The sequence below is a fragment of the Aplidium turbinatum genome, chromosome 1 (assembly GCF_918807975.1).
Source record: "Aplidium turbinatum chromosome 1, kaAplTurb1.1, whole genome shotgun sequence".
Taxonomy (NCBI): Eukaryota; Metazoa; Chordata; class Ascidiacea; order Aplousobranchia; family Polyclinidae; genus Aplidium; species Aplidium turbinatum.
In genome coordinates, this window is record NC_137472.1 from 57,599,872 (window position 1) to 57,615,835 (window position 15,964).

At 38.0% G+C, this 15,964-nt stretch overlaps 1 protein-coding gene across 1 annotated transcript in view; it reads right to left on the reverse strand.

The window, feature by feature from the left end:
• Positions 1-15,964, reverse strand: part of LOC145767669 (uncharacterized) — a 65,102-nt gene that overhangs the window by 14,051 nt on the left and 35,087 nt on the right. The window contains exons 8-12 of the mRNA XM_082579526.1: positions 10,586-10,728; positions 2,184-2,438; positions 1,439-1,589; positions 953-1,067; positions 189-364 (exon numbers count right to left, since the gene is read on the reverse strand). Of these exons, the coding sequence (XP_082435652.1) occupies positions 189-364; positions 953-1,067; positions 1,439-1,589; positions 2,184-2,438; positions 10,586-10,728 (840 nt within the window). The remainder of the gene's footprint in view (positions 1-188; positions 365-952; positions 1,068-1,438; positions 1,590-2,183; positions 2,439-10,585; positions 10,729-15,964) is intronic.

Genomic DNA, 15,964 nt, shown 5'->3' on the forward strand with positions numbered 1-15,964 from the left:
AAAGCCATATGCTTTTGAGCGGTGTCGGACCGGCTCCCATTCCAATGCCGTACCGGGGCTCTCACCACTTGGCTACACAGCAGATTTTTTAGTAAGTGTAATGTTTAAGCAATCATCACGTAGATCCCATCAACGTGGACTTGGTAAATCGAATCGAGTTACATGATAAATAGATGATTGATTGCTACCTTTAGTTTTCACTGTCAGTGTCTCACTGAACGGGCCACCACCACGTTGGTTCTCGGATTTGATGGATATCTGATAAGCAGTATTTGACATCAAATTCTTCACTACTGCCACCTTGCGTGACTGAGGAACGTACATTTTTCTCCACGCGTGGTCGGTTTGTTGCATTTTTTTGTACCTGAAACAAAACAAAACAATTTTCTATTGGCAATAAAAATCAAGAAAATTTTCCCAGCGATGAAACAATAAAAATCACAAGCCCCGCAAACTTTTATGACCTCTACATCATCACATCATCTAGTTCATCAAAGGCAGTATCGGCTATGACACATATGGGGACGATATTATTACTTCGTTTTAGACAAGACCAAATCACGTACGCTTAAGATAGGCTGGTTGCATTCTGCGAGAGAAAATCTCCCCTTACGTTACCCCAACAGAATTGTTATTGAACCGAACTTTGCTCGGACAAGATAATAAAGTCAAACCAAACTTTGAATTCTTGTTCAAGATGACCAATAGTAATACTACTAATAATAATAACAATCATTTTATTTCATGTCCATTGTAAGTAATAACTACCTGAGTCAGTAGCCCACAACCTGATTACAAATCGTTTTATAAATTCTATTGTTAGGGCTTTACACTGGCAGCCATTCAGTTGTACCACACAGCAGTGTTCAGTACATGTCTCAAACTGCAATTAGACATGCAATTAATCCAACTGCTCACCCAATCTTTATCGACAAACCAACATAAAGCTCACCAAACAACGAAATGCTGGGGGAATCCCCCGTCATATCCGGGATCCCATTTGACACGAATCGACGACGTCTCTATCACTGCAGCTGTGACGTTTTCGGCTTTGTGTGGGGAGGTGTCTGTTTATTATAATGAGCTTGAGCCATCAAAACTTCACAAAGTAAACTGTCCTTGCACTAAAGACAGCATTGATTATCTTAAAATGTTTTCTTTCTATACTGTATAATATATTATTTATTCTATATGATACGAGCACTCTTTCAATAGCAAGTCTTACTTTAACTGAATAAGGTAGCACGTTAATGTGATGCATATCTTTAAAGTTATATCAGTTTTCAAAGTAGGTAGTTGAATTTCTTTGCCAAAGCTTTCAGATACTAGCAAAGATTTGAACCACTGATACAGGTCACTTAGGTTGGGTCTGGGAAGCATTTCAGTAAATATAAATATGAAGTAAATGTAAATCCACCACAAACTCCTGATAACTCACGTTCAACAACCAGCATTACGTCAGTGGTCACGTGACCGACTGGACTAGTCAGGACGCATTGCCAAACGCCATGATGTTCCTTCCGCGCTGCGTCAATAGTTAGATTACCTCCTTCTACACAATACACCAACTCTGTGGGGATGTTCTTCAGCTGTGAGAATAAAAATGAATTGTTAAAACTAAGCCAAATACAATAGTCTAGAATCGCTGTTTTTTATTGTAGGCAAATACAAATAAAGCATTATGCAACTAGGTATACATTCTGATTACAAACTGTTTAATTTCATAAAGTCCTATAGTTTCTAGTCCTATTGATAATTAGGTTTGAAAAGTAAAGGGAAACATCCGTTGACAGGAAGATCGTACAAAGAAAGAAAAGAATTCTTAAACCATCGCCCTACACATCAGAGTAAATTCACACAACTGCTGGGACAATCGGTAACATTTGTAAAAGTGAAGTGTGGTGTTAACTCAGTCCAAGCCCCTTCACATACAAGGGAAAGCTAAGTACCACTGACATATAGAGCGTGGTCGTGTAAGAGTTTGCTTGATGACGATAAGTTGTCATAAATAATATTACCTCTTTCGCTTAGTGCCGTAAATGGTGTCCACTCGGTACAATCATGAAATTATATTCTTACAAATAAAATGCTTTTAACGTCACAGATAACTTTTAACGTCACAGACAACTTTTAACGTCACAGATACTTGCATCTAATGAGCATAAGCAACATACATCGGGTACCTTGCGCCACGATACGCCCGGTGGTGGGTTTCCTGAACCAGAACATGGAACTTTTAGACTGGTACCGACTTTTATTGAGTACCGAGATGCGGGCTTGATAACAAAGTGTGGAAGATCCCTTATTTGAAGTATGGTGGATCCTGGCCCCTCTGTGCCAATTAAGTTGTAGGGGACACAAGTGTACCGGCCCCTGTCTTCGTGTCTAGCAGCGTATATGATGAGACTGCCATTTCCATCGGTCGTGTACCTTGGATTCTGCAAGTGGACGTGTTGTCAAGTCATAATAATCATTTACATGAACGCATACACCAACCCAGCAATTATATTCCTTTATGACGTGGACTCACATAACAACAGTGCAAATGGTATCATGATAATATATATTTTAGTATTAAAAAGGCTAATGTCCGGATGGTTGAAGTTAAATTAAGTGGCCTGGAAAGCATAGGAGTTAATTTTCGCTTTTTTCAAGCATGTCAGTAAGCGTCCTGACAAAGAGATATAGTCCGGGGCTGGTGAGGTTGACCTGTACTGAAATACTGAGTGGAACTTTTTTGTAGGAATAGTTAAAGGGGTCCTATAGGAACAATTTTAGAGATGTTGCCACTTTCCAAACCCTGGGCAACATCCCGAGTTCGTTCGGTTTCGAAAGTCCGTAAAATCGGGAAAATTTGCCAGGGCAAAATTTGAAAAAAATCTCAATTGGTCCAAACATAGGCATGTTATATATCATTTTAAAGGATTTTTTGTCTAGATTAATAATATTGAGGTCTTAAAAGTCCTTTTCACTTTGATTTGAAGTTATTCACAAAAAACTCTGATCAGTTTATCACATTTTCTCCCATTAGTTCATTTTGTTGGCAAATTGTGTAAATATAGAACATGAAGACATGGTATTGCATTGTGAAGATCATTCTAAACTGCTATGGCATGTCTTTATCACCCTTGTTTGGAATATTTGCATTGAGTTTGTTTTCTCATTTTATTTCTTTTCGTTTTTTCAGAAAATAAAAAGTAATTTGTCAAAATAATAATATGCAGAGTATGGAATCCCTTTGTATGTTTCAAAGTATATTGGATTGTTCTGATACGCATAAGCTAGTGGAGGCACAATTGACATTGACACGCAAAGAAAAAGTAAAACAATGCAGCCAAAGAAGAGGTGATCACTTTCATGAAACATTGGATTCAAGCAATGCCTGATATTACCATCAAAACTGTTATCTTACTTATACATCAAACAATCATATCGGGAGATATCTGAAAAGGAAGAACAAAAATCAAGAAACGTCATATGTGAAACGTAGCAAACGATCTTCACGTAAATTTTTTGATTTCAAGAAAAATTGTCTAATATGTGGGGAAGCATGTGACATTGAGAAAGATAAAAAGCACCCAGAAAGATGGGAAAAGAACAAAAGCTTCTTGTGCAGAACTGCCGATCGTGGAAAGGGAAAGCTATCATTTAAAGACGTACTTCTTCAAGTATGCTTAATATTGCATTTGAATTTTGTGTTGTCTGGAAAAAGTTTTGTTTTGTCGAGTTTCAAAACAAATCTTACTTTATACAAAGTCAATGAATTCCGAGTGTACTCTTTTCATTCTTTGGGATTTAGCCATGGTTCAATTAGAGATTAAAGAGTAGCATTTAGAGATTAGTATTAGACATTTGCATATTACATATTGGATAATATTTGTTTTAGCAATGCTTGGAATGTGGTGATGCAACTGGAGATTTAGTTAGAATCAGAATGGAAGGTGCATGTAGCGACTTGCATGCAGCAGAGACGAGGTATCAGTGTTACAATTATTAATGAGTTATTATAGTTTTTGAAATATAGTGATATCTACCAGCCTACAGCCTTTTTTGGTAGGTAGCACAGTGATCTTCTCTGAACTTTGTTTTTGTATGTGTGGTGCAATATTCCTTCTTTATAACATGAAGCAACTGTCTTTAATTGCCCATTGTTTTGTTTATGTCATTTATACAGGTACCATGAAAAATGTTTAAAGTTATTCCAGAACCCCAAAGAGATCGCATCAGCAAAGCGTGATAATTCTATCAATTCACCAGAGATCTCTGCTTTCAAGTACGTTTCGAGGTCAACTAGAAACCTTCCAGAAAAATCATGGTCATCTTTGGAGCTTCACGAGATGTATAGGGCCCAAGGAGGGATAGAAGAAAACCGATCAAGATTTATCACTAAATTGAAGGATCACATGAATGAAGAAATCTATGGCTTTTCTTGTCCAGGAGTAGCAAGCATTATGATGTTGAAGCGAAAAGCGTCCCATTTCTGAAACCGACAACGATGACGCTGATTCGTCAATGAGTGTCCTTTCAAAGAAAATAAAGGAAGAGATTCGTAAGCTGCCACATTCCAAGAATGAATACAGTGTTATTGAACCCGAAAATCTCATGGATGAATGCAGCGAGACTCTGTTGACTTTCTTGTCAAATATATCTCCAACTTTCGAAAGAAGTTTACCTGCTGCTATGATTGGACATAATATAGTGACCGCTGTGGTAACAAAACGTTTCACAAAATTACAATTGGCACTTTCACTTCTAGCAAATGACAGGAAATTGATTGAACACTTGCATGAGTACGGGATCACATCTACACATCAAGAATTCAGAAGATTCAAAATATCGGCAGCAGCATCAAGTGACAACAACGATAATGAAGTTAGGTCGAGAGATGATCTTATCCAAATAATTGCAGACAACTTCGATGCACATGTTCATTCCCAAAATGGCTTAATACAAACGCACAATATGGCAACAATCGTTGCCCAACCAACACCAAAATCTGAACCGTCGAAGACACCTATTCCGAGACTGAAACAAGAGAACGTAAAAAGTGTTGAACTAAAAGAAACTGAAATGATGTATTTCAAGGGGCAAAAGGACCCCCTTATGCCAGAATCATTTTGCAAATACCAAATACTGCCACTGAAGATATTGTGTCATCAAGCTTTGAGTTTGAATAGAAGTAGATGCGACGAGCTTTCATTTATTAAGAAGTATCATGCATCAGAGTTATCTCCTGACTTCAATGGATATAATTGCAGACAGCTGCGAGAATCTGGCATCTCGTTGAAACGAAAATCCAAGGTAACTTTCTTACCACTCATCGATAAAACACCATCTGATCCCTCAACAATTTTGACTGTGATGCATGAGGCTGAAAGAATCACTGTTCAATCAGGGCAAGGATTTACTGTTTTCACATTGGATCAGCAACTTTACAAAGTAGCTTTAGATGTTATTCGGTCTAATGCTTTACGATGGAACCACATAATTCTAAGACTTGGTGGTATGCACTGGTTAATGAGCTTCATAGGATGTGTTGGAGTTCTAATGGAAAACAGTGGTCTTGTCCCTTGGTTACAATCTGCTTTTGCAAGTGTACCGAAAATGCTGACTGGTGAAAAGTTCCCTATGAACATGCGCGCACTACGTTTTGCTGTCATGGAATTGCTTAAGAGTTTCATAGATGATGTATATTCCTTTGAAGATCTGGAGAAAAGAATGGAATTTTTAGCACAGAAGAGTACGATTGCTGAGCATTGGATTAACAATCTGATACGGCCAGTTCTGTGCTTATGATTTTGTTTGTACGAGCAGAACGAGAAGGAGAATTTCCCCTACATCTTTATGCCTGTCACCAAATGATTCCTTACTTCTTTGCTGCTGGACATATCAATTATGCAAGATTTGGGTTATGTTATCTGCTGACAACGTCAAGGTTACCACCAACAATCCTCGACCAGTTTTTGAAAGGAGAACATGTTCTGCGCCAAAGAGAAGGCATATGGAATGGTATTTGGTCTGACATGATGATTGAAACCTCCTACATGAAGTTCGGCAAAGGTCCTAATGGAATCATCGGAAAGACAACAAAGCCAAGAACCTTGCAAATCTGGGCCAAAAGTCAACACTCATGCAATGAAGTACTCCAATCTTTGGATGCCATCCGAGAGAATCAAGAATGTAGGCTACACTGCCAACCCACAAGGAAGAAAAAGAAGGAAGGATGAAAGCAGATCTTACAGACAAGGTAAAGCTTTAAAACTTTCTTGAAACATGCCTCCATCCTCTCGATTTTTCAAACCATCCAGAAAGTGCTCTTTGCAACATTTATACTGGTCAGCTGTGTGGTACTAAAGTAAATGTCAATAAATCGGTGGAGATTGGTAAAAAACAAATGGCTTCATTCCAGAAATCATTACCTGATGGTTTTCGATCGACAATAAAGAAGGAAGTTATTACAATGAAAGAAATAGGCAAGTCTGGAACAAAGAACAAATCAGCAGAGGTATACAACACAAATATAATTTTCTCAAGAGTCATGTATTTGTTGTCTGCTGGTCGTATCCAGTTGGAGGATCTTTTCAAGCATGAACTTGCACCCGTTTCAACAGCACTATTCAAAGACACAGGAGAAGGCAGATACTCTACATCAAAATCTGTTTTAAAAAACACTTTGAAAGTCGAAGTCTCTACAAGGAAAATTGTTCCTGATGCGATAGTACTTAATGGTTGTGCAATGCTTTACAATGCAATTCATTGGCCTAAGGGAGGAAAGGTGAACGATTTCCTTGCAGGTGTTCGATGTTACATTTCTAAAAAGTTGGCGAAGTCAGATGTCTATCTAATCTATGATCGATACAAAGAATTCAGCATTAAATCTGACACCAGACAAGAGAGGTTGGATCAATTTCAATGTTCACATACACTAAACAAGTCAAGCCCATTGCCTTCAAAAGAAATCACCTTACGTGTCACTAAAACCAAAGTCCAACTTATTGAAATGGTTAAATAATGCTAAATAAATAATGCTTCTCCAAATAAATAAATAATGCTTCTCCAAATAATGCTTCTCCATATAATCAAAATAATGCTTCTCTAAATCCCTCTTTTTCTTACGATTTTTTATAAAAAATCGTGAATTGTTAATTTAAATAACTTAAATTCAAAGTGATTAGAACTTTTAAGACCTCAATATTATTAATCTGGACAAAAAATCCTTTAAAATGATATATAACATGCCTATGTTTGGACCAATTAAGATTTTTTCCAAATTTTGTCTTGGCAGATTTTCCCGATTTTACGGACTTTCGAAACCGAACGAAATCGGGATGTTGCCCAGGGTTTGGAAGGTGGCAACATCTCTAAAATTGTTCCTATAGGACCCCTCTAAGTATTTCTACAAAAAGTTCCACTCAGTATTCCAGTATAGGTTGACTTTAAAAACCCACTTTCAGCCCCGGACTAATAGCCGCGTGCTCTGGAATCATGACTGGGCTCTCTTTCGGACGTCATGCCAGGACTTCACTACTCAACATATGTGTGTTGTAATCAAAAGTGAGAAAAACTAACTGGTAAAGGTGATCAGGTACTATGACACTTCCTCAAATGGAAGTGTCTATCTTCTCACTTACCTATTTCTGCCGCATTGATTGCTAACCTTTTGCATCTTGCAAGTTTAGCATGATGATGTAATAGAAGCGTTTGTTCCATATTGCACCGTCATAAGCATTTCTTAATCATACTTGTAAAATTCATCTCAATTATTCTACTTTTTACTGCTGCTTGTACGGACAGTTTAGTAAGTTACCGTATCAAATTGTTGCAATATTTTCTGTATTTCGTATATTTAGCAATACTATGAAGAAAAAAAAGAAATGAAAAAGAATAAAGCAAGGATATGAAGGTTTTGGACATTCAGTGACTTTTATTTTTTTATTTATTTAACATGTAAATTTGCGTTTTTTTTGGGCTAGTTGTGCTAATAGTAATCTTCTGTAATTTTTTCGTTTCGATCCAGTTGTGCTGATGAATCCTATAGGAAGAAAACCGGTTCCACAACATAAATTATATTATATTAAAATAAATTTTGAAATACTATTGTGAGTGTTAACCTGGTCAAATGGTTTAAGGTTTAGACTTGAAAAAAAACTATTGATTTATTTTCTATGTGTGTTGTACTGTTTGTGTCCACCTTCAAGCATGCCATTTATCATCTTGTGAAATACACAGCCGCGTGCTCTGGATAAATGTGTAAGCAACATCATTCCCAGCACCATGCCGACAGTCCTATCATCACGATTGACTTAATGATACCACTCAAAATGATGACACAACGAAAGAATGAAATAAGAAATCCATAATCACAGAATAGTCGCCCGTAATGTTTCGGGTATTTTGTTTAACTTTGTTTACAAAATGTGACATTTGAGAGTAAAAATCGACAAAGTAATATTACTTTATTAGATCTTTCATTACAGCACGTTATAGTTTCACAAAATGACCAGAACTTGTCAAGAACCACTCAAAAGAAATAATTCATGCATTAAGTTTTGACAATGTTTTTATGTGTAATGATGGTGTAATTTCAAGAAACTTTAGTTTATTTATAACACCTTCTAAATTTAAATATGATTCTTGTTTGTCTGCAAACTATTCCAATAAGGTAATGTCTGTCAAAGTAAACTATCAAAATAAAGAACTTATTAAGTTCATGAAACGATAAAAGCGTAATTTCGGTCTGTCACTATAAACCTGTTGAATATACGCAATTTCAGTCGTTAGTTTTTAGAAAATAGTCTGACACATAAAGCAAACAATCATTAGTCCAACTGTAAAGAAAAATAATTTAAAATGACTTTGAAATAAATGTAAAATGACTGTTTAAATTATTTACAATTTCAGGTCGGTTAAGATGTTATAATCCCACTTCACAACCACACACTGTCACACAATGGAAAGGTAAAAAATTGAGCTATGTCGGATGCAGATAATGCTGGCTCACAAGTCGCTAGAAGGATTTGACTATAGTCTATTGATGAAGACTTCTTCTTCTTCTATCGAGTCTTCTAAAGTTTGTTGACACACCACAGATTGACACATTCTTCCGCAACGGAGTTATACACTGACAGGTCCCACCTACTGCACCGGGTGGTAAGCCGAGGGAAAACAAGAAGGTGATCCGCTGTTTGGGGCTCGGTGCCACAGATACGTGCAATTGGGCCCGTGTCGTAGCCCCACTCTACCATTGCAGACTTAGTGCGTCCAACACCAGTTCGGAGTCGATTTAATGTTTTCCACTTTGCCCAAGGAGCGTTTGCTCCTAGGGGGAGGGACTCTGATGGTGGGACCTTCATTTCGGTGCATGATGGGTCATTTTCGAATTGTTGTTTCCATTTGCTTAAGTCTTGTTTCTTCTTTTGTTAAGGTTAGTGGCTGAACGTGTGTTAGGAAGCTTTTTCTTGATTTCAACCGGGTTTGTGCAGCAGTTTATCCATATAGAGAATGTTTTTAACATGTTTGTTTTAGCTTTTCAGCTTGACTGTAAACGTCTCATGTGTGGTGGTGCAATACCAGCAAGCAGATAAAGTTTGTTGGTATTTGTGGGCTTCAGACACCCAGTAATAAGACGACAAGAATGGTTGAGTACCGAGTTAAGCTTCGATGAGTGACAGGACCTGTTCCAAACAGGGCATGCATATTCTGCTGTGGAGTAGCACAAAGCCAATGCGGTCATTCTGAGGGTTTGTGGATTAGTGTCCCACCCAGAATTGGTAAGCTTCCTCAGGATATTGTTTCTGGTGTAACCTTAGCCTTTGTGTTTTCAATGTGCTTTTTGTAGCTGAGACTGATGTCTGATGTCAATATACTGAAGATGAATACTGAAGATGAAGATGATGATGATGAAGACTGATGTCAATACTGAAATCGTCATCAGGGCCTTAGTTGAGGCTCTGAGGTTCTATCCAATTTATCACCCCGAATTGGCGATGTTAACAGGATTACACGAAAAAGCTAATGCAATTGCTACTATTGTAGGCTACATATCCAATTGGTTGATACGAAGAGGAAAATGAAACTTTGAAAACACTTTTAAGGCGAGAAGAAGGGGGCTTATCAATTGAAGGTTCTTTCGTAATCGCCATTTGTCCAGGAGTTGAAATGTCCTTCGAGCTACAGTATGAACACACATTCTCCCCACCATCTTCAATCAGTTTTGTCGTATCCAGGTTTTATGCCCGGTAGTTGAAGATTTATACTAAGTGGACTAGAAGACAAGGACACCAATCTTCATGTCCACCTTCAAGCATGTCTAAGTATCTTGCCAATGACACAGCCGCATGCTTTTGAGAGGTGTTGAACCGGCGTTCTTTTGAACGTTAAACTAAAACTCTCACCAGTCTGCTATGCAGTCGACAATACAAACTTTGTAATCCCAACCCTCGCTTCAAAATAGGCTACAGTAGATTTATAAGGGTGCTTAAAGCTCCCACAATGTTCACAATAGGATAATCAACAGACTGTAAAATAATTTTACACGGAAAATAGTTCTATAGGTCCGACGCGTTTGCTTTTAACACTTTTTAACCTGTCTAACTTGCACGTCTATTCCGTTCTTCTTCCACTCGACTCTGTTGACTGGTGGATTGGCCACTGAAGGACAGTAAAGCTTTACACATCGGGACACGCCTCCAAACACCATCTTTGGCATCCCCGTCACTCTTGCTGTATCTGTAATGAATGGTGTTCATACTTTATAGGAGCTACTCTTTAGACACTGTAGAAAAAAATAACAGACAATGGAGTTCTTTGCATCATATCAAGAGTCAGGTGTAGAACTGTCAAAAAGTGGGGATGAGCAACCTTCTTTAACTATATCTAACAGGCACACTACAAGCTTCAAGGTCGAGTACGAAATGGGTCAGGTTAAAATCTCTCAGCTGTAGGCCTACTACAGATAATTCTAGCTTCAAAAGCTGAGAGCCAAAATCGAAACTCTCCTTCTACAGGATCGACCCATTGCTGTTAAATATTACAAGAATGATAAATAAGAGAATGGAGGGAGGGTAATAATCGCGGATCAAACAAAACCTTTCCCAGGTTTTGATCAGAAAATTTTGGTCTACTGCAAACCACAAAAGAATCAAAATACGCTTGAACAAAAGCCAACCTCTAGACTACCTATTGATATTGACAACTCAAACAATGGTTTGAGTAAAAAGAAGATGGAAAGGTCTTAAAAAACAGAAGGCTGTATAAGCAACAAACATTATTTTGTGAACATGTAAATAAATATATCATTTCCCACATTATATCTATTTTTAAATTATTTAATGTTGCGGTATGACAATACTAGTTAACCTGCAACCATTCCATGGCAAAATATTCCGTTCCTTGTTGCATGCAAGGTTGAATGTTGTGGCCTTTACTAAAGCTATCTGCATTATTTATATGTGACGTCAGTTGATTGTCTATGCTATTCTTGAGTGACAATCTTAAGAACTTTAAAAGATTAACTTTTAGGTTAATGTAAAAATAATGTGCCATGCGTATTTTATCTATCAACACTATAACATTACCGAAATTGAATTTTAATGTTCAAGTAAAATGGTGCAGCTTGCATGTATTGGCATTTCATGACAAGAACCCATCAAGGCGTGGGGAACTAAAATAAAACGTTGTATCCAACTGAGAATCAAACTCGCAATCCTCTGCTCACATTTGTAATTTGGTAACTCGGACATTCGTTCGTAGATGCTTCGTCGTTCAGATAGGCTTTCGAAGTGTCTGCTAGGGAGGTTCAAATTCATTACTTTCGGCCACACCATTGCACGAATTCTCCATCATTGCTGGCATTCAACCTGCTGAGCTTCGTCGCAAAGAAACTGCTCTGTCTCTCGGTCGACGAGCATTGGAGCCTAACCATTTTCTTCACACCGTCTCTGCTCCCTTAAACGAGCACTCTCGTAGACTGAAATCAAGACACCCATTCTTTCCAGCCGCTCAACTTCTAATCAACGAATCTGCTGGACAAGACATCTCTACGGTTAATTGGGCTGGCCAAAAATATAATTCTGAATGGAAGTCAAGAACCACCAGACTGTAGTTTTACATTCCCGACGCCGACACCCGCCACATCGGCCTGATACTACAAAGACGGGCGTGGGTCCGCCTCAGCCGTCTTCGTATGGGCGTCGGGCTTTTCAAATCGACCATGCAACAATGGGGAACGGTTTCTTCCCTTTTTATGAATGTGATGCTGAGGAACAGACCGCAGACCACATTGTTAACGATTGTACCCAATGTACCATCTTCAAGTTACCTGACGGAGTGGAAGGTCTACGTGTCTTAGATGATAGAACCAAAGACTGACTGCTCTCTAGGAACCTTCAAGTGCAGTCCCGGAACATAGTGAAGCTGGTGTGGTAAAAGAATAGACCCTCGGCCCAAGAGGCTCACACGACGAAGAAGAAGAATTGTGACTTATAACGGCATCGACATTTAATTATGACGCCACTTTTGGAATATTCAGTTAATTGTGACGTAAGTTTCAGAATTATAATGAAAGCAAATTATTGGCAATTTTTACGTTATTTTTAGATTAAGCATTTTTTGCTTCAAAATAATATGCATGCTTGTGAGAAAGTTATTCTGACGACCAATATCAATACGTGACATTGTATTTGCAGAACAAACCAACTGTTTAAATTTTAAACACCTTCTGGGAGTGTTAATAAAAACTTCCATGTGATGAAAATTAACTTGCTGAAGGCCATACATTTTCAAGATATATCTTGAATGACTTTTAATCAGAGTAAGCCAAAAGTTAAAAAACCAAGCAGAGTTTAGTGACATGCATAAATTAAACGCTGTAACCTGGAAAACAAACTTTTCTACTTTATTATCAATATTACGCTTATGTCAAAGCACAGTAAGTTGTTGGTTAATTACGAGATGTAATTAATGTTATTGATTTTTGCATTGCGGACTACCGAATACACCTAAATCATGTAGCAGTTGGTCAGACCTGCGCAGAAGATTTTCTTTATTATATTAGAGCACAAGAAAAAGAAACAAATCGACTTGTCGTTGATTAATGCTATGTACGTTTCGGAGCCACTTATCAACATTGAAGTATTGAAGACACGGTGAACACAAGTGGTGCATCCCATTCCCTAGTGACATGAGCGGACGCCAACATCTCAGACACTATATCAACCGTTTTTACATTGATTCAACGTCTGCAGACGTAAAATCAATGTAAAAAGCGATTGATTTGCTGCCTGGGATATTACTTGTTCCTATTCCTCTCATAACAAGTTTTTATTAAACGTCCAGCCATCAACTCAAACTAGTCTCGCCTCAGCCCAAACCGCCGAGACGACTGTAATGGCTTCATCAGAACCGTTGAGACTCATCAGCACCGTTGAGACTCATCAGAACCGTTGAGAAGATAGCTTGGGCCCAGTACTAATGAGATCCTAGGGCCTCAATCAAGATACTCTCAAGAAATACGTTTATCCAAAGAACACGCGGTGACTTTTTCAAACTCTCAGGCCTCTTGGAAAGGTTAAGAGCCCAGAAAAGTAACATAGGTCTGGGTCTGAAAGTATTCTTGCCCCTGCCTCTCCTGTCGACGCTGTTGGGTTTGATAATCAAGACTCCAAAACATGCCCCAGTGAAGATATCCATTGAGAGGGGGTTTAGTGGGTCCTTCTGGACCAGAGCCTGGAGTATTTTAAGACTTAAAATCTTTCTAGGGAGAAAGAACTGGAATGAAACAGTGCGCATTCCTTGGAATCTTGTGGTACAAAGCGTTTGCATCTATTTCGGATGTTTTGGGGACAAATCTTTGTTCTTGGCGGTGAAAACCTATTCCTATGTGAATTTGATGATAATTTTTCCCGTGTTGGAGGTAGAGGTTTGTTGATATAATGCGTGATCAATATTTCGCAAATCTACATGGAAAGATGGTATCTCAGTTGGGTTCATGATGTAATGAATCCTAACGTACAGTACAGTGCTTCGCAAAAAAAGCAATCGACACCCTTGTTATATCTTTGGCTTGCCCCAGCATAGAATCAAACCAATGTCTACTATTAGCAGCATCATAGACACTGACCATGGCTTACTATATTACAGGCCTCCCAGACGCGCAGTGCCACCTAAAAACTGGAGGCGAGTGTTTTAAAATCACGTTTAACGTGTAATTGGTACAGACCAATCATTTTATCATTTGCAACCATTTTTACATTTCTGACTGTCGAACCTACTACTTCTACACAGAATAAATGTTGCTAGATATTGAAACAACATAAAACAACTGATTTTGCTATAGGTTGTGTAATGCTTAGAAAGCATGCAAAATTGCAATTTAACCAAATGTCAACAAAAGAAACTTAAAGTTTATCAACATGAAAATGTATGCATTACACTCAATTCAACAATATTCATAAACAAATATGCAGTTATATGCTGTGAGCTTTGAGTTTTCAATTGAGTTTTACATTGCCAATTAATAAATTGTCACTTCTGGCAATATACGAAAGCCACATGCTAGCACAGTGATACTCAACCTGTTTTCTTTTGTGGCCCATTTTTACCAAGCAGAAGTTTCTGTGACCCACTATCCTGTTCACACTGTTGTAGTAGCTTAAAATCAAGGTTCGTATATGGTGCAATACAAGGCATTGATTGCATATCAAAACTACTAAACTAACGCACAAGTGTAAAATTAACTGCACTGAAACAAATGAAACTAAAATTTTCAATGAATCTAGCATTTTTTAAACAGTTCTGCGGCCCATCTCAAAATGTTTCCATGGCTGAGAACCGCTGTGCTAGCACAATCAAAACAATAAAACATATGAGGCCCTACATTGTGGAAGTCAGACAAATTAGCATCAATTGTGTAGTTTCAAAACTTTTAGCTTTGCCTCCTTGTTGCTACGAGGTGTGTACAAGCGCGAATGATTGTTAAACAAAATATTGCACAAGGTTGCAGCATGCTGTTTACCTGCACACAAGCATAAAAATCTGAGATTTTCAGCAAAAGTTTTCTACCGATGCACTTCAGAAAAAGTTTGGCAAACTGCGCCAGGGCTCAGGTGGTGCATATTTTATTACTGCACAGCAAGTGCTTGAACAAGATGATATTTACAAAACCAAACTTCTTCTTGGCATAAACAAAAACCTGTTAAAAAGTGCTAATGCTGGTGGTCACTCTTGCTTGAAATGTGATTTTTCTATGTCAGAAAACGTTTGCACAGTCTTTGAACATTTGAACAAATTAGAGGGCTCACTGCCTACAGATGTAAGATGACATTGTTGTATATTGCTGGTTATGTTGTGCGAAACAGTAATTTTGATGTTGATGACACCGGTTTTTATTACAAAAAGTACGGTGAATGCATGAAAAAAATAAATCGTGGGGGATTGACAATTCCTGGCGATAACGTCTGCCAGTGGGTGTTTTACAGCTATATACTTTTTCGAGAAGTGGCAAATGTAACTTGCCGTAAATCTCTATGTGTTCTTTTGCTTTGTGCAAGTAAACAGCATGCTGCAACCCTGTGCAATATTTTGTTTAACAATCATTCGCGCTTGTACACACCTCGTAGCAACAAGGAGGCAAAGCTAAAAGTTTTGAAACTACAGAACTGATGCTAATTTGTCTGACTTTCACAATGTAGAGCCCCATATGTTTTATTGTTTTGATTGTGCTAGCACAGCGGTTCTCAGCCATGGAAACATTTTGAGATGGGCCGCAGAACTATTTAAAAAATGCTAGATTCATTGAAAATTTTAGTTTCATTTGTTTCACTGTAGTTAATTTTGCACTTGTGCGTTAGTTTAGTAGTTTTGATAGTGGTAACAATGAATGATGCTGCTGTTTTTTACTACAAAGTGGCAATTTTTGTTCTAATTATAAACTCGGTGGCATGTTGCAATCAATGCCTTGTATTGC